Below are 18,410 nucleotides of genomic sequence, written 5' to 3'. Positions count from 1 at the left end.
GAGGACCCAGAATGCAGCGCGCGGGGTTCAAACGCTTCTGCGCGGGGAGAGGAGGAAGGCGGCGAGGTGATGGTGGTGGTGAGTTGGTGACTTTGTTGAAGAGATGTGGGGGTGGTGGGGTGAATGATGAGGGGAGGGAGTGAAGAGAAGCGAACAGAGGTGGTGGAGGAGGTAGAGAAGAGGTGAGAGCAGGAGGAAGGTGGCGGTACCCCCCCTCCCCCCACCACCATCTCCTCCTCGGGGCCCCGCGGGCCGCGACCCCACGCGGCGTCTCCCTGGGAGACCGGGGAGGGCCCCGGGTGTTTGTGGAGTGTGTGGTGTTTGTGGTGTGTGTGGTGTCTGTGGTGTTTGTGGTGTGTGTGGTGTTTGTGGTGTGTGTGGTGTGTGTGGTGTTTGTGGTGTGTGTGGTGTTTGTGGTGTTTGTGGTGTTTGTGGTGTGTGTGGTGTTTGTGGTGTGTGTGGTGTTTGTGGTGTGTGTGGTGTTTGTGGTGTGTGTGGTGTGTGTGGTGTCTGTGGTGTTTGTGGTGTGTGTGGGGTGTGTGGTGTGTGTGGTGTTTGTGGTGTGTGTGGTGTTTGTGGTGTTTGTGGTGTGTGTGGTGTTGTGGTGTTTGTGGTGTTTGTGTGTGTGTGGTGTTTGTGGTGTGTGTGGTGTGTGTGGTGTTTGTGGTGTGTGTGGTGTTTGTGGGTGTGTGTGGTGTTTGTGGTGTTTGTGGTGTGTGGGTGTTTATGGTGTGTGTGGTGTGTGTGGTGTCTGTGGTGTCTGTGGTGTCTGTGGTGTGTGTGGTGTGTGTGGTGTTTGTGGAGTGTGGTGTTTGTGGTGTTTGTGGTGTGTGTGGTGTTTGTGGTGTTTGTGGTGTCTGTGGTGTGTGTGGTGTTTGTGGTGTTTGTGGTGTGTGTGGGGTGTGTGGTGTGTGTGTGTGTGTGGTGTTTGTGGTGTGTGTGGTGTTTGTGGTGTTTGTGGTGTCTGTGGTGTTTGTGGTGTTTGTGGTGTTTGTGGTGTCTGTGGTGTTTGTGGTGTTTGTGGTGTCTGTGGTGTCTGTGGTGTTGTGGTGTGTGTGGTGTTTGTGGTGTGTGTGGTGTGTGTGGTGTTTGTGGTGTCTGTGGTGTTTGTGGTGTTTGTGGTGTTTGTGGTGTTTGTGGTGTTTGTGGTGTCTGTGGTGTTTGTGGTGTTTGTGGTGTTTGTGGTGTTTGTGGTGTTTGTGGTGTTTGTGGTGTTTGTGGTGTCTGTGGTGTTGTGGTGTCTGTGGTGTTTGTGGTGTTTGTGGTGTGTGTGTGTGTGTTGTGGTGTTTGTGGTGTGTGTGGTGGTTTGTGGTGTGTGTGGTGTTGTGGTGTGTGTGGTGTTTGTGGTGTGTGTTGGTGTGTGTGGTGTTTGTGGTGTGTGTGGTGTCTGTGGTGTTGTGGTGTGTGTGGTGTGTGTGGTGTTTGTGGTGTTTGTGGTGTGTGTGGTGTTTGTGGTGTGTGTGGTGTGTGTGGTGTCTGTGGTGTCTGTGGTGTCTGTGGTGTGTGTGGTGTGTGTGGTGTTGTGGAGTGTGTGGTGTTTGTGGTGTGTGTGGTGTTTGTGGTGTTGTGGTGTCTGTGGTGTCTGTGGTGTTTGTGGTGTTTGTGGTGTGTGTGGTGTGTGTGGTGTGTGTGGTGTGTGTGTGTTTGTGGTGTGTGTGGTGTTTGTGGTGTGTGTGGTGTTTGTGGTGTGTGTGGTGTGTGTGTGTTTGTGGTGTTTGTGGTGTTTGTGGTGTTTGTGGTGTTCGTGGTGTTTGTGGTGTTTGTGGTGTTCGTGGTGTGTGTGGTGTTTGTGGTGTTTGTGGTGTGTGTGGTGTTTGTGTGTGTGTTGTGGTGTTGTGTTTGTGTGTGGTGTTTGTGGTGGTGTGGGGTGTGGTGTTTGTGGTGTGTGTGGTGTCTGTGGTGTTTGTGGTGTGTGTGGTGTGTGTGGTGTTTGTGGTGTTTGTGGTGTCTGTGGTGTGTGTGGTGTGTGTGGTGTGTGTGGTGTTTGTGGTGTTTGTGGTGTGTGGTGTTTGTGCGGTGTTTGTGCGGTGTTTGTGCGGTGTGTGGTGTTTGTGTTGTTTGTGGTGTGTGTGGGGTGTGTGGTGTGTGTGGTGTGTTGTGTGGTGTTTGTGGTGTGTGTGGTGTTTTGTGGTGTGTGGTGTTGTGGGTGGTGTTTGTGGTGTTTGTGGTGTTTGTGGTGTCTGTGGTGTTTGTGGTGTTTGTGGTGTTTGTGGTGTCTGTGGTGTTTGTGGTGTCTGTGGTGTTTGTGGTGTTTGTGGTGTTTGTGGTGTTTGTGGTGTGTGTGGTGTTTGTGGTGTTTGTGGTGTTTGTGGTGTTTGTGGTGTGTGTGGTAGTCTGTGGGTTTTTTGTGGTGTTTGTGGTGTTTGTGGTGTTTGTGGTGTCTGTGGTGTTTGTGGTGTTGTGGTGTTATGTGGTGTGTGTGGTGTGTGTGGTGTGTGGTGGTGTTTGTGGTGTGTGTGGTGTTTGTGGTGTGTGTGGTGTTTGTGGTGTGTGTGGTGTTTGTGGTGTGTGTGGTGTGTGTGGTGTTTGTGGTGTGTGTGGTGTCTGTGGTGTTTGTGGTGTGTGTGGTGTGTGTGGTGTTTGTGGTGTTTGTGTGTGTGTGGTGTTTGTGGTGTGTGTGGTGTGTTGTGGTGTCTGTGGTGTCTGTGGTGTCTGTGGAGTGTGTGGTGTTTGTGGTGTTTGTGGTGTGTGTGGTGTTGTGGTGTCTGTGGTGTCTGTGGTGTTTGTGTGTTGTGGTGTGTGTGGTGTGTGTGGTGTGTGTGGTGTGTGTGGTGTGTGTGGTGTTTGTGGTGTGTGTGGTGTTTGTGGTGTGTGTGGTGTTTGTGGTGTGTGTGGTGTGTGTGTGTGTGTGGTGTTTGTGGTGTTTGTGGTGTTTGTGGTGTGTGTGGTGTTTGTGGTGTTTGTGGTGTTTTGTGTGTGTGTGTTTGTGGTGTTTGTGGTGTGGTGTGGTGTTTGTGGTGTGTGTGGTGTGTGTGGTGTTTGTGGTGTGGGTGGTGTTTGTGGTGTGTGTGGTGTTGTGGTGTGTGTGGGTGTCTGTGTGTTTGTGGTGTGTGTGTGGGTGTTTGTGGTGTTTGTGGTGTTTGTGGTGTCTGTGGGTGTGTGTGGTGTGTGTGGTGGTGTGTGGTGTGTGTGGTGTGTAGTGGTGTTTGTGGTGTTGTGGTGTGTTGTGTGTGTGGTGTTTGTGCGGTGTTGTGCTGGTGTGTGGTGTTTGTGGTGTGTTGTGTTTGTTAGTGTGGTGGTGTGGTGGTGTTTGTGGTGTGTGTGGTGTGTGTGGTTGTGGGTGGTGGTGTTTGTGGTGTGTGTGGTGTTTGTGGTGTGTGTGGTGTTGTGGTGTGTGTTGGTGTGTGGTGTTTGTGGTGGTGTGTGGTGTTGTGGTGTGTGTGGTGTGTGTGGTGTTTGTGGTGTTTGTGGTGTGTGTGGTGTGTGTGGTGTTTGTGGTGTTTGTGGTGTTTGTGGTGTGTGTGGTGTTTGTGGCTGTGTGGTGTTTGTGGTGTGTGTGGTGTTTGTGCGTGTGTGTGGTGTTTGTGGTGTGTGTGGTGTTTGTGGTGTGTGTGGTGTTTGGGTGTGTGTGGTGTTTGTGGTGGTGTGTGTTTGTGGTGTGGTGTGGTGTTGTGGTGTTTGTGGTGTGTGTGGTGTTTGTGGGTGTGTGTTGTGGTGTGTGTGGTGTGTGGTGTGTGTGGTGTTTGTGGTGTTTTGTAGTGTGTGTGGTGTGTGTGGTGTTTGTGGTGTTTGTGGTGTGTGTGGTGTGTGTGGTGTTTGTGGTGTTTGTGGTGTGTGTGGTGTTTGTGGTGTGTGTGGTGTTTGTGGTGTTTGTAGTGTGTGTGGTGTGTGTGTGTTTGTGGTGTTTGTGGTGTGTGTGTTTGTGGTGTTTGTGGTGTTGTGTGTGTGTGGTTTGTAGTGTGTGTGGTGTGTGTGGTGTGTGTGGTGTTTGTGGTGTTTGTGGTGTGTGTGGTGTGTGTGGTGTTTGTGGTGTTTGTGGTGTTTGTGGTGTGTGTGGTGTTGTGGTGTCTGTGGTGTTTGTGGTGTTTGTGGTGTCTGTGGTGTTTGTGGTGTTTGTGGTGTTTGTGGTGTCTGTGGTGTTTGTGGTGTCTGTGGTGTCTGTGGTGTTTGTGGTGTTTGTGGTGTTGTGGTGTTTGTGGTGTGTGTGGGTGTTTGTGGTGTGTGTGGTGTTTGTGGTGTGTGTGGTGTTTGTGGTGTGTGTGGTGTTTGTGGTGTGTGTGGTGTGTGTGGTGTGTGTGGTGTGTGTGGTGTGTGTGGTGTTTGTGGTGTGTGTGGTGTTCGTGGTGTGTGTGGTGTTTGTGGTGTGTGTGGTGTTTGTGGTGTGTGTGGTGTTTGTGGTGTGTGTGGTGTTCGTGGTGTGTGTGGTGTTCGTGGTGTGTGTGGCGTGTGTGGTGTCTGTGGCGTTTGTGGCGTCTGTGGTGTTTGTGGTGTCTGTGGTGTTTGTGGTGTTTGTGGTGTGTGTGGTGTTCGTGGTGTCTGTGGTGTCTGTGGTGTTTGTGGTGTTTGTGGTGTCTGTGGTGTCTGTGGTGTGTGTGGTGTTTGTGGTGTCTTGTGGTGTGTGTGGTGTTTGTGGTGTTTGTGGTGTTTGTGGTGTCTGTGGTGTCTGTGGTGTGTGTGTGGTGTCTGTGGTGTCTTGGTGTCTGTGGTGTTTGTGGTGTTGTTGTGTCTGTGGTGTCTGTGGTGTTCTGTGGTGTTTGTGGTGTGTGTGGGTGTTTGTGGTGTCTGTGGTGTTCGTGGTGTGTGTGGTGTTTGTGGTGTCTGTGGTGTTTGTGGTGTCTGTGGTGTTTGTGGTGTCTGTGGTGGTGTGGGTGTTTGTGGTGTTGTGGTGTTTGTGGTGTGTGTGGTGTTTGTGGTGTCTGTGGTGTTTGTGGTGTCAGTGGTGTCAGTGGTGTCTGTGGTGTCTTGTGGTGTCTGTGGTGTCTGTGGTGTGTGTGGTGTTTGTGGTGTTCTGTGGTGTCTGTGGTGTCTGTGGTGTTGTGGTGTCTGTGGTGTTTGTGGTAGTTGTGGTGTTTGTGGTGTGTGTGGTGTTTGTGGTGTCTGTGGTGTCTGTGGTGTTTGTGGTGTTTGTGGTGTTTGTGGTGTCTGTGGTGTCTGTGGTGTCTGTGGTGTTTGTGGTGTCTGTGGTGTCTGTGGGGTTTGTGGTGTTTGTGGTGTCTGTGGTGTCTGTGGTGTCTGTGGTGTCTGTGGTGTCTGTGGTGTGTGTGGTGTCTGTGGTGTGTGTGGTGTTTGTGGTGTCTGTGGTGTTTGTGGTGTCTGTGGTGTCTGTGGTGTCTGTGGTGTGTGTGGTGTCTGTGGTGTCTGTGGTGTCTGTGGTGTTTGTGGTGTCTGTGGTGTCTGTGGTGTTTGTGGTGTTTGTGGTGTGTGTGGTGTTTGTGGTGTGTGTGGTGTCTGTGGTGTGTGTGGTGTTTGTGGTGTTGTGGTGTTTTGTGGTGTCTGTGGTGTCTGTGGTGTTTGTGGTGTCTGTGGTGTCTGTGGGGTTTGTGGTGTCTGTGGTGTCTGTGGTGTTTGTGGTGTCTGTGGTGTCTGTGGTGTTTGTGGTGTCTGTGGTGTCTGTGGTGTGTGTGGTGTTTGTGGTGTCTGTGGTGTTTGTGGTGTTTGTGGTGTCTGTGGTGTGTGTGGTGTGTGTGGTGTTTGTGGTGTCTGTGGTGTTTGTGGTGTTTGTGGTGTCTTTGGTGTCTGTGGTGTATGTGGTGTTTGTGGTGTCTGTGGTGTCTGTGGGGTTTGTGGTGTTTGTGGTGTTTGTGGTGTCTGTGGTGTTTGTGGTGTCTGTGGTTGTTTGTGGTGTCTGTGGTGTGTGTGGTGTGTGTGGTGTCTGTGGCGTCAGTGGTATGTGTGGTGTTTGTGGGGTTTGTAGTGTTTGTGGTGTTTGTGGTGTCTGTGGTGTCTGTGGTGTTTGTGGTGTCTGTGGTGTGTGTGGTGTTTGTGGTGTTGTGGTGTCTGTGGTGTTTGTGGTGTCTGTGGTGTCTGTGGTGTTTGTGGTGTGTGTGGTGTCTGTGGTGTGTGTGGTGTCTGTGGTGTTTGTGGTGTTTGTGGTGTCTGTGGTGTCTGTGGTGTTTGTGCTGTCTGTGGTGTCTGTGGTGTCTGTGGTGTTTGTGGTGTCTGTGGTGTTTGTGGTGTCTGTGGTGTCTGTGGTGTGTGTGGTGTTTGTGGTGTCTGTGGTGTGTGTGGTGTTTGTGGTGTTTGTGGTGTGTGTGGTGTTTGTGGTGTCTGTGGTATCTGTGGGGTTTGTGGTGTCTGTGGGGTTTGTGGTGTCTGTGGTGTCTGTGGTGTTTGTGGTGTCTGTGGTGTTTGTGGCGTTTGTGGTGTCTGTGGCGTTTGTTTCCTCTGGCCTCCGGAGTTGCTGGAGGAAGCTCGCGAAGGACGCTGCTGCTGCTGGGCAGATGGTTGGCAGTCGCCATCCAGCAACAACAGCGGAGGGCAGAGGAGCGACGCTCACAACAACGAGCAGAGCGCCGTGCGATTAAAATAAAGCCAGTAGGCACTGGGGGGGTTCAGCTGGTTGCGTCTACCGGTCATCTCAGTCGGACAACCCATGGCACCTGCTGGGTCTGTCCCGAGACTTGTCAGCAGCGAGCATTCGATACTTCACGTGGCCTCAAAGTTCACCTAGCCTGGCACAGGCGTCGTCACTGAGTGGCGAATGGCGGGTATTGGTGTTTGTGTGCGCGCACGTCCACACAAACACGGCGCGTGTCGGCCAACTGCTGGATGAGGGCCTTCACCTGTAGACGCGACTCTACGTCTTGGTCTCGCTTGTACGTGATTCCGTAATGATGCCTGTTCGTGTGATTATGAGTCCTTGGGGTTTCGCAACCTGCTGGGTGTCTCACTGCAAGAAGGGTTCACTCGCTTAGCTGTATTGGCCGATATTCCATTGATTTGTTTTGAAATATTTTTTTTTTAATAGGAACGAGACATTAAATACGTACTGGGTGTGGGGGGATCGTGAATTTCAGAGTGCACGGGGATTAGTAACAGACGCTGCTCTTAATTCGGCCTTACAGAGAGGGAAGCCGCGTGGAGGTGCGGTGAGTGGAGGTTGAGAGAGCAACGGAGGCTGCCTCAGCTGCCGTAGGAGGAGACCGACGCCTCGCGGGGTTCTCCGCCGTGGTGGGAGAGGTCGGAGCCGCCCACCATGGAGCCGAAGGTCCGGCCGTCAGGACGAGCCACGCAGGTCAGTCCCCGCCTCGTGCACACAGCTGCACATTTCAGTGGTCATAGGATAAACCATTGGCAATCCCCTGTAGGGGTCTGGGGGAACATGCCCCCAACCCCCCGTGAACACAATTCCCCTTCCAGGAGCCCCTCAGCGATTCAGAGGTAGCTCCGAGGTGGGGAGGGGGGCTGGGGGGGGTCTTTGGTTGAAGTTAAAGAGGTCACCACGGACAATTTCGACGATGTAACACATCGCCATTGCTTTCTTCTGCCAGATGCTGCAGCAGATCCATGTCTGCTCTTTCAGTCCAATTCAAGTTTTTTTATTATTATTTTACACCGAGGGTTTAAAATATGAATGCCCCAGGCCCCCTCGTGAATGCCACTCCAGAGACCCTGAGTTTACTTGGTTGAACTTGAAATGAGACTGACTACCCCCCCTCCCCCCCCCCTCTTTTCCCCTTCCCTGGAGAAAAGGGATCTGACGCACATACCACATAACACTACGATCATACACGTCTGCTTTGGTTGCCTGTCTAAGCTGCCTATCTCGCTATGAACAACCCACCTGTCGCGGACGTTGTACACACACCCCCCCCCCCCACGTGGTTGGATCAATACAAATAATTTACAAAAAAATATGAATGCCCCCCTGACACAATGTGGTTTAATATGACCTCGGACTGTCACTGGGTGAGAAGGATTGAGACAGGTCCTTGGCTCAAAAGACTTCCAAGTACCTAATTTGCTATAAGCTGACTCCAAAGGCCGGTTGCATAAGCCACGTGATATATTGGTTTCCTCTTAACTCTGTCTAACTCCATTTGACATTGACTGAATCCATCACGTGTTTGACTCTCACCCTGTTTTATTTGGCTCCTTGTAGTTGCGATTCAACCTCGACCCTGGAATGACGGCTCAAAGTTTGGTGACGCACTTCTCAAACCCGCGTCCCATTGTCATCGAGAAGCTGGGCACAAGCCGTGGCATCGAACCACCCAGCACTGGCGACGGTGACGACTCGGCGCTGTCCCAGTCGGGACGCTTCTCGGTGCTGTCTGCCGATCGCCTCTCGCACGCAGTGCAGCTCGCACGCAGGGATCTCAAGAGGCGCCGCGCTGCCCAGAAGATGCAGGGAATGACCTCTGGCGATCTCTCGTTCGGGAGTCCGATTGCCGGGGAAGAGGCCGCTGTCTCGCGCGCCCCCGGGGGGAATGCTGGGAGGGAACAGCGGCGCTCCCAGCTCCCAGCGGGGACGGTGACGGCGTCGGGGGCCGTGGTTTATGTTTATCCCCCTGGGCGCAAAGCGCAGCCATCGCCGGGGGTCAGGGGAGGGCGCGAACCCAGGTGCTCCAACTCGCCCCCAACGCGCGACCCCGGACCGACTCCACCATCGCAGCACGGGAAGGGGGCGGCCGAGATCCGCAGGCTGCGGAAGGAGCTCGGCCACTACATCAGCCGAGTGGAGGAGCTGGCCAGCCAAGGTGCGGGCCTCTCCGCACGCACTCGTGTTCGACTGCCGTGTTTGTTTCGGTCGTTCGCTTACCGCTGCGTCGCAAAGCGACAAGATAATTTCTGTGATATGTTGTGCGATCTGAGAAAAATCCTGACTCCGTTGAAACTTTTTATGTCGGTGGACTTTTAGGCATGTAATGGTTCATTCTGCTGGCGTTCCAAAAATTGGCACAATTCAAGACTTGAATAGTTTTTTGTCTAAAATTTTCACTGTCCCATTTGATTTGATTCTTGTTGTTTTTTCTTTTGTGGAAAATTTGTTTGCCCCATTTGCCTATACGTAACTTTAGCATGTCATATAATCTGCACGATGCATAACTAATCTATTTTTATTTGCACAGTTACGTGCTTACCCACTATGCAGGAAACTCGATAATTTCCTGGAAACTGCAAGTGTTCTTCCTGTTTTATGGTGGGTGTGGGATTCTGGATGAGTTTAAGATGCCTGTGACGGTGCTGCTCATGCAGGGAAGGGAGTCGAAGAGCAACTGGAGGTGGAGGAGAAGAGGAGGGCGCACACGAGGAGACAGGAGCAGGCGGCACGCACGGCCCGCGTCCTCTACATGCTCCAGCAGCAGGCGAGACGCAGCCGTGCACAATCATGCATCCATGGAACCACGCAACTATGCAACCACGCATCCATGGAACCACGCAACCACGCAACTATGCAACCACGCATCCATGGAACCACGCAACCACGCAACTATGCAACCACGCATCCATGGAACCACGCAACCACGCAACTATGCAACCACGCATCCATGGAACCACGCAACTATGCAACCACGCATCCATGGAACCACGCAACCACGCATCCATGCAACTATGCAACCACGCATCCATGCAACTATGCAACCACGCATCCATGCAACCACGCAACCACGCATCCATGCAACCACGCAACCACGCATCCATGCAACTATGCAACCACGCATCCATGCAACCACGCACCCATGCATCCATGGAACCACGCAACTATGCAACCACGCATCCATGGAACCACGCAACTATGCAACCACGCATCCATGCAACCACGCAACCATGCATCCATGGAACCACGCAACTATGCAACCACGCATCCATGGAACCACGCAACTATGCAACCACGCATCCATGGAACCACGCAACCACGCAACCACGCATCCATGCAACCACGCAACCACGCATCCATGCAACCACGCAACCACGCATCCATGCAACTATGCAACCACGCATCCATGCAACCACGCAACCATGCATCCATGGAACCACGCAACTATGCAACCACGCATCCATGGAACCACGCAACTATGCAACCACGCATCCATGCAACCACGCAACCATGCATCCATGGAACCACGCAACTATGCAACCACGCATCCATGGAACCACGCAACTATGCAACCACGCATCCATGGAACCACGCAACTATGCAACCACGCATCCATGCAACCACGCAACCATGCATCCATGGAACCACGCAACTATGCAACCACGCATCCATGGAACCACGCAACTATGCAACCACGCATCCATGGAACCACGCAACTATGCAACCACGCATCCATGCAACCACGCAACCATGCATCCATTGAACCACGCAACTATGCAACCACGCATCCATGGAACCACGCAACTATGCAACCACGCATCCATGGAACCACGCAACCACGCAACCATGCAACCACGCAACCACGCATCAATGCAACCTTTCGACCTCACTCAGCACCGCACTACTCCTGCCTCAACCACACAACCACACCCAGCACAGAGTTGCTGCTCCTCACAACCATGAAACTACCCCCAGCACCGCACCATTTCACGCCACAACAATGGCCGCCCCACACGACTCCTTCACACCAATTTGCTGACTGTGCATGGAAAAATTCACCATCTCACGATGCAATGCATTTCTAATATATAACAAAAATATTGACATTTTGGAGAATGTAGGGAGAACAGTGGTTCCGGAATGTATTTACACAGATTGAGGGTAATCATGTTCTTCCCATGTGTCACTGGATTATTTTAGATCAGGGAAATAGAGGAGGAGCTGGACAAGATGGGACCAAACAAGATCAAGCACACCAACAAGGTAACGGCCAGTCAGAACACACTTCACGTGTGTTTGTTATCATTATTGCTATATCAGATGTGTGCCAAATGTGTGTGGTGTTTGGCACAGCTCGTCCAGGAGGCGCTGCACAAAGGGCGCAGTGTGGAATACGAGCCAGAGATGTGTGCATCTCCCTTGCACAGCATGTCTCCCCATGACACACTCGCCTACACTGAGAGCATCTGTACATTGAGCCAGGAAAACCTCATTGAATCTCAGCGATTTTATAAGGATGTCCCTGAGTGGCAGTAAACAAGACTTGAAAGCGCTCGTGTACAAGGGGATAACATTCACTGACCCTCCGAGTCTTACCGGGCCTCGCCGGGCCCTGCGTTGTGGGTGCAGAGTCGTGCCGAGGCGCGACTGGCGGCAGCGCATCGGGGCGCCGTGCGGGCGCTGCAGATGCTGGCGTCGCAGCTATCGCAGCCAGCGTCGCGGGTTCCCCCGCACGCAGAGGAGCTGAGCCGCCTTGTGCGACAGCTCTCGCTGTGCTCGGCGCGCCTCGGTGGCGGGGACGACGTGGCGCACATCCTGCAGCAGCTTGAGGTGAGCGCCGCTCTTTATAATTCGAGCCTGTGAATTGCTTTGCCAGACTCGCGTTCACTTTGATGCTGCTGTAGTAAACATTTAGAGCACCACAGTATCTAATTGTCTTAGAGGTGCTGGTAGCACTGCTTTACAATTTTCTTTCCATTGACTTAGAAGCTGCCATTTTCTGTTATGTTTTAGGATTTAAAAAGGCTGCTGAAAGAGCAGAAGAGCCCAGCAAGGCAGAGGGAGAGCAGCCCTGTTCGACGTGGAGAGGGCAGCCCTGTTCGACGTGGAGAGGGCAGCCCTGTCCGGCGTGGAGAGGGCAGCCCTGTCCGGCGTGGAGAGGGCAGCCCTGTCCGGCGTGGAGAGGGCAGCAGAGGGGGGAGACGCGTCTCGCCGGGAAAGAGGAGCTGGAGCCCCCCTGTGCGACACTCGTACCCCATCGCCAGGCAGCTGCAGTTCAAGGGTCAGACCGTGCGGGTGTACATGCCAATGAATGATCAGCCGCCTTGATTAAAAAATCCGATCACTTGATTATTGGTCAATTCCTTTTTTCAAGATTGCGTAGCATTTAGATGAGATGTAATGTTAAGTGATTTGAAACGCTGAAGCATTTCAGCACCCTATAAAGGCAAATCCTGATCCATATAAACTTGTCCGTTGCATTTGAAATGCCTTTCAAAGAAAATGATGATCATCATCTACATTTTGCCATGTGTCAGCAGACCGGGGCGAGGTGAGGGCAGGACGGGCGAGGGCCAGCAGTGGTGGCCGTGTGGACGAGGAGGAGAGGAGGCGCGTGCTGCGATCAGGACTTCAAGCGCTTGTGCACAAGGCCAGGGGCGGCCGCTCCGGGGTGCTGCTGCCTGGCAAGGCCCAGGTACGGCCGCTGCGGAAGGTGGTGTGTGTCTGTGTGTTTTCCTTGATATTTGCATCTTGGAACCGCGAGGGATGATGGCTTGGGGAGGCCTTCATCCAGCAGTGGATTTATGATGACTGATGATGATTTCACTCATTCGCAATTGGCTGGTGCACAGCAGAATGTGTTGAACTGTGCACAATCCAGAAATGGGCACTCCAGGAATTCTCACCGGTGATGACACTCTTGGCCAAAGCACTGTCAAGCTTAACTTTATACATACCTCAAGAGCAGAGTATCGGTGCCTCTATTGGGAATTCCCCGTTTGTGACCGTGTGTGTGAAACAGTGGCAGCGCGTGGGAGAGCAGAGAGCTATATGATTGTACGATGTGTGTGGTGTAGCCACTACGCATGGTGTGTCAGTGTGGACGTGTCGCCCCTTCATAGGTGCTCGCTAACGGCACTCGCCCCAAGTCTTTAAAGGCTTTGTCTTTGACGCTGTTGCAGGGCGCGAGTCGAGCGAGGGGCCGCGTGGCAGTGAGGGGCACGCGTTTTCAGCGTGCCACCCTCGCCTCGCACCTCAAGCGGTCTCAGCCGGGGCCTCGTGACCCCAACCTGCCCTGGCTGCCCCCCAACCCCACCTCCCCATCCAGCAGCCCCAAGCACAGGTCGGTTGGAGCCAAGTTCTCGGCCCATATGAAAAGCTCAGTGTTTCGTTTTTTTTCTCTAGTTGTATGATTTCTTTGTAGAATACTTGTCAGATTTCACGAGCAATAACATATAAACGCACCCAAGAGGGCATCCACCACAGAGATGGAGATTCTGCGATGAAAGAAGCTCATGTGCAGGCGCAAGGTGCATTGTCACATCGCAGAACTGGGCGACGGCCCAGGGAGGTCTTCATCCACGGGTGGATTGATCATGGTTTATTTGGTGTTAATGCGTCGCGTAACTATTGGAGGCAACACATATTTATTAACAGTGTAATGGTGTGAGATAGCACGGTTTGGCATTAGTGTTTAGGTCACTCTGGGTGTAAGTGGTTGGTGTTTTTTTGTTAGTATTTGGTGTAGGTGTTTTACACCGCCACGTCCTTGCCCTCCCACAGGTCCCCGGTGCGGGGCGGCTCCACCGAGCGCCGGCCCGCGATGTGGCGTTCGCCTGAGCACGAGTGCTCCACCCTGCTGCGGGACGTGGTGGAGCAGGAGAGGCTGGAGGCTGCCAGGAAGGAGGCCATTAGGTTAGCCCAGGGCTCCTCCTTCGCAAATTCATGGATGTGGCACGCCACGTTCATACCGAGTTCCTCTAGGAAATGGAAGAAGTCCTTGTAAAATGGTATTGCGTGTGGCATGCTGTGCCATCATGTGGAGTTACGTGGCATGGTGTGGGGTCGTGTGGCACGGTGTGGCATGCAGGTTGGCGTGGCTGGACTCGGAGACGGTGCGCCGGATGAGGGAGCTCAACGATCTGTGTCAGCAGGAGATCGATCACATCCGCCAGACCAGGTGCGGCTACGCAGAGGTGCTCCGTGCCTCTTGAAGCCTTTGCCACCTGTCGCCTCGGTGGTAGTGTAGGTCGATGTTTAGCGTGCTTTTCTATGAACCTCGGGATCCGACTTCGATTCGGCCAACACTAGAGACTATTATCTGATCCAGTCCTGAGCCTCTTCTAGGTCGATTCAGCCTCAAATGAGTACCTGATCCAATGTGTACATATTACCACTGAAGTGATTAAGGCAGCTGGGCGGGGTACTGGTCAGCCACCACATTGTGTGTCCATGCTGGCCTAAATATGTGCTGGCTAATAGCACTCACCCCAAGAGTCTGTCAAGGCTATATGGGGGATCATTGTGTTTGTCGCGCCATGTGCTTTATCTCTTGAGTGTCATGTCCTGTGTCCTGCGTGCATGACGGGCCACAGGGAGGAGGCCGGGTCTCCCTCTCAGTGGGCGACCAGGGCAGAGCAGGCCGTGCGAGAGAAGCTGCAGCCACTGCTTAAGCAGGCGCAGGTGAGCGTGACCTCTACATCTTCCTTGTCTCTCACGTGCCACCTGTAAAGCAATGACTGAGTTTATAACCGGGAGCTGTTAGACTAGGGGTGGGGAACGTCCGGCCCGCAAAATCATTTGGTGTGGCCCTGCCAAGGCAATCACAGGCGAGACTCAAAATTCAATCAATCTAGGAGCAAACCTGGAAAAGCAGTAGCAACATTATCAATACCAGCTAACATCACACATCTCACCAAAGAGAAGCAGTTACAGCGATCACATAAGGGGTGAGTTAATTAAATGTTTGACGAAATATAACAGGCTAATTTTTAAGTTGATAATTTTGTATGGCCCGCGAATTATGTCATAAATATTCAAATGGCCCTTGGCAGAAAAAAGTTTCCCACCCCTGTGTTAGACGGAGTCTGGTGTCACCAGAAGGATTCCGTTTATACCTCCTGCAAAAGCGTGCATTGGACAGTGATCAGTGGCGTGAGTGACCTGAGCCACATTCACACATCGGCCCACAGAGGAGGTAGCTGCAGATGCCATGTCTAGTTCTAACACGGCTAAGTGTAGTCGAGTCTCTTTGAGATGAGAAGCCAGGTAGTAGTAGGTTTTTACCCTTTAAACTGGTACAAAACTGACACCTTTATACAAGGCATCATGTTTGCAATAACCACAATACAAGTAGTCAAAATGCAAACAAAAAGAAACAACTCTGATAATGATAATAATATGCACTGTCCTTGAAGTTGATTGGTCCACACCCGAGACACACCCGAGACAGCTGTAATGTCTCGGGTGTTGACCAATCAACTTCAAGGACAGTGCATATTATTATCATTATCAGAGTTGTTTCTTTTTGTTTGCATTTTGACTACTTGTGTTGTGGTTATTGCAAACATGATGCCTTGTATAAAGGTGTCAGTTTTGTACCAGTTTAAAGGGTAAAAACCTACTACTACATTTTGCCACTGGTAAAGGAGGTCTCATAGTGAGAAGCCAGGTAGTTTGTTGGATCTTCACCTGACAGAGTGAGCTCTAGTGATGCACACACTGGTGCCCGTTGGAGCCAGGGGGATCATGCTGGTTGCACGCACGGGCTGTGATTGTTCTTTGTGACAATGACCGGAGCGATGACTGCACCCGCAGGAGATCTCCGATTCGCTGGAGAAGAAATTCTACAACCAGGAGGAGGGACGTGCGGATGGCCGAGGCAGCCGGCTGCCCCACGGTCCGGATGCCCTCCCGGCCGGGGGCCCCCAGTGGGTAGGAGTGGAGGAGGCGAGCGGCGTGCACGAGGCTGCGGTGGCCATGCAGGACGCGCCAAGCGTGGAGACCATCCTGCAGAGGCTACAGGACATGGAGGTGCACTTCAACCCCAGGGAACACCATTTCCCCAAAGCCGGTTGTTCATAGGAATGTCGATTGAAACCGGACCACTCGGCACGCTGTTTAGATTATGACACTGGGTCCCTCATTGCCTGTTTGTTTCTCAGAAAGAACAAGATACAATCAGGAGGAAGTGGACTTGCATCACATATTCTGGTCCCGAGTTCTGGGCTCAAGAGGAATGGAAAGGTAAGATGTAGCTCAGAGCCCAGAACGTTTTTACGATCGGAGAACACGCGACAGAGATGATCAAAGAAAGAAACGCGAGCATGAGAGCAGCAAAGGAGCTTGATGCTTGATACTGTAATTCACAATTGGTCACCCTCAGGGAGAATAATGGCACTCTGATGCACTATAGCGACAGAATATTAAAGTTAGCGGAGTCATTTCATGCATATCTCTGTACAGTTAACACAGAACTTGATTTCTCAATGGTCATTGGTAAAGTAATCTATAATACCTTTTGGATTGATCAGTATTGCCTTTTATTTATCTCAGAATTAAAACACAATCGTATACAAGAATACGGTATGTTCCCAGTGAGTGACGAATACACATGTTGCAATGCAGCGCGAATTCTGCTGCATTGACGATGAACTATCATTGTCCGCCATTGTTAGCGAGTGTCCCATGTCCACGTGCGTATTCCTTTGTAGCAGAGCAAGAGCATCCATCGCGAGACTGCAGACCCGCCACCCCACGGGCACTGTGCATCAGCCGGCCCTCGGGGCACAAACACGCGGAGGTGGTGGTGCAGCCCCCAGCCAGCCCCACGCATTCAGAGTGAGCGGCTCATTCCACCACAGTCAGGAGGCAAAGCATTGAACGCACGGTGTCTCTGGTGAAAGTGTGCGCGTCATCGTCGCGAGGTGTGGGTGCGGGCGATGACAACGGCCGTGGTGCCCGTGCTCGGTGCCTCACGTTCAACGTGTGTGTCCCACGCAGTTCGTCCGAAGAGCGCAACGGCGCGGACCACACGGCGCTGGCGGAACGCGGGGAGGTGCGCCCTCTACGCGGCACGGGAGGCGCGGGCGTGCCGCTCGCGGTTCCCACGTCTGCCCTGCAACGCCTTCGAGACTATGGGGAGCACTTCTCCCACCACCTGAAGATGACGGGGCATGAGGCCGTGGGCAGCTTCAGCCCTTGGGGCACGGCATCCGAGTAAGCCGACTCGCGGGTCCCGATTGGGTGGCTCCAAGCTACGTCCACCTTGGGTTCTCCAGTCTCATGCAATTGGCGATCGCAATGCGATGGCAGCTCGTGACGATAATGTCACATGATTGTGAGTTTGTGAGCTTGCGAGCGTGCAATGGAGAGCACGTGCGTTGGCGAGTTTGTAAGTGTTGGTGAATGTGCCAGTGTGTTGGTGAGCGAGCGTTGGCGAGTGACCACGTGCCCCGTCGTTGCTGTCCCCCAGGCTGGCGGACGCGCTGTTGGAAGAGGCGCTGTGTGAGGTGTCGGAGGAGCTGCTCGGGATCTGCGAGGGCTACGCCGAGGCCGTCTACGACTCCGAGTTTTTGCAGCCGGGAGATGCGGCCTCCGCCCAGCCGTGCATTGCGTGATGCTCCTGCTCGGGGGGACGTGAGACGTAGCTTGTGGAGGAGACAATGGCGCCGAAAATCTTTACGCAGTCCACTTTGTTGCTATTAATGGCAAAGTCACTCGCTATGCCGTGCTGTGTGTAAATTATTTTTGAGTGTTTTTTTTATAAAAGGGGAGTTCCTATCCCATGTGTAGTGGGTTCAACTGAGTCGCAGACGTACTTCTTGGAGGCAACACATTATTTATTAACACCAACACAACACAAAAGGGGTTACTGCCCCTTTCCCAGATAACCTATGGTGGTGGACCAGCAGGCTAACTACGCTCGTCACTGGGAGTAGCTACAACGGACAAGACCCTAGCTGGGGTCCTCGTCCACATGTTGGTGACTTCTTCTTGGACGTAGAACGTAGATCTTCAGATGACGACAGCAACACTGAACCCCGGTCCCTGTGCAGACCCCGTTTATATGCTGCTGGGTCGTGCTGGCCCCAGCCTTGGCCACGACTACCATCGAGAGGACCCTCTTGTCGATTCTCGACCCTTCCCGTAGGATCTCACCCTGACACGTGACCACCCCCAAGCCTCCCGCCTGAGGCCCTTGTGTAGATCTTACTGGTCACGTGCCTTCCAGGGTCAAACAGAGTGCCATAGCCCAGGGTAACCTCATCCCCTGGCTGACACTCCCACACTCCCTCCTGTCGGAGTCGGCACTGCACGCCACGCGTGGTGCCAGTGAGCGCTATCCCAGAGCTCACCGAGCCCCCTCTAGGGCTGGTACTACACCCACCTACGGGAGTGTCCGCGATGACAATGCATCGCACGCCGTGCCTCGCTATAGCCGGCATTACACAATGACATACACGATGTCACTACACATGGACGGTGTTTGTTTGCATGGTTTGACTCGCGTGTTTTTAATCTTGTCCGTTGCTGTAATTATCCATATATATACCACCTGAATCAACATTATTTATTGAAATTAAAGATGTCATAAAGACCAAACTGCACGGTGATATTTGTTTTTGGTTCGTTCGACCCGAGGCCGCTAGTGAAGTTAGCGGTGACAAGTCCCCTGCCCATTTGTTCCATGGGAAAAAAACAAACAGGTTGTGTCCACACCGCAGCTGCGTGTCTTGGGCTGGCCACCGCGAGCCTGGAGGCTTTGTTCCTGGAAAAAGTATATTTTAGAATCACCGTCGGACGCTCCAACTTCATTCCCTTGAAGTGATATCGAAACGTATGACAGTGACGTCATTGTAGTGCAATGTGGCTGCTACCCGTGACGTTCGTGCTATTCGAACGGACGATTCAAGCCCCGTGCGAAAT

At 52.8% G+C, this 18,410-nt stretch overlaps 1 protein-coding gene across 3 annotated transcripts; it reads left to right on the top strand.

Moving 5' to 3' along the window:
- Positions 1-6: 6 nt before the first annotated feature.
- KIAA0753 (KIAA0753 ortholog) lies at positions 7-18,077 on the top strand. Of its 3 annotated transcripts, none has more exons than XM_061561762.1 (17): positions 7-78; positions 7,006-7,175; positions 8,043-8,640; positions 9,140-9,249; positions 10,683-10,745; positions 11,112-11,312; positions 11,496-11,763; positions 12,023-12,177; positions 12,665-12,825; positions 13,266-13,397; positions 13,573-13,662; positions 14,078-14,165; positions 15,300-15,515; positions 15,647-15,728; positions 16,196-16,322; positions 16,485-16,700; positions 16,957-18,077. In XM_061561762.1, exons 2-17 carry the CDS (start codon positions 7,137-7,139, stop codon positions 17,099-17,101), a joined length of 2,691 nt encoding a protein of 896 aa, XP_061417746.1. In that variant the 5' UTR covers positions 7-78; positions 7,006-7,136; the 3' UTR covers positions 17,102-18,077. The 3 variants fall into 3 exon arrangements, with proteins under 3 accessions (XP_061417746.1, XP_061417747.1, XP_061417745.1); XM_061561763.1 differs by having other exon boundaries at positions 56-182; XM_061561761.1 differs by lacking the exon at positions 7-78 and adding an exon at positions 6,238-6,475.
- The last annotated feature ends 333 nt before the right edge of the window (positions 18,078-18,410 follow it).

Source organism: Lethenteron reissneri, chromosome 28, assembly GCF_015708825.2.
Source record: "Lethenteron reissneri isolate LAM-NWPU_2019-01 chromosome 28, ASM1570882v1, whole genome shotgun sequence".
Lineage (NCBI taxonomy): Eukaryota > Metazoa > Chordata > Hyperoartia > Petromyzontiformes > Petromyzontidae > Lethenteron > Lethenteron reissneri.
The sequence above is the reverse complement of the archived record's forward strand: the minus strand, read 5'-3'. Positions and strand labels throughout refer to the sequence as shown.

Bases quoted from the DNA above. Each gene is read 5' to 3' on its own strand.
- KIAA0753 (XM_061561762.1), top strand. From the start codon at position 7,137: ATGGAGCCGAAGGTCCGGCCGTCAGGACGAGCCACGCAG. The intron at 10,746-11,111 runs GTAACGGCCAGT...TTGTGGGTGCAG, and splicing joins AGATCAAGCACACCAACAAG to AGTCGTGCCGAGGCGCGACT. The intron at 15,516-15,646 runs GTGCACTTCAAC...TTTGTTTCTCAG, and splicing joins AGAGGCTACAGGACATGGAG to AAAGAACAAGATACAATCAG.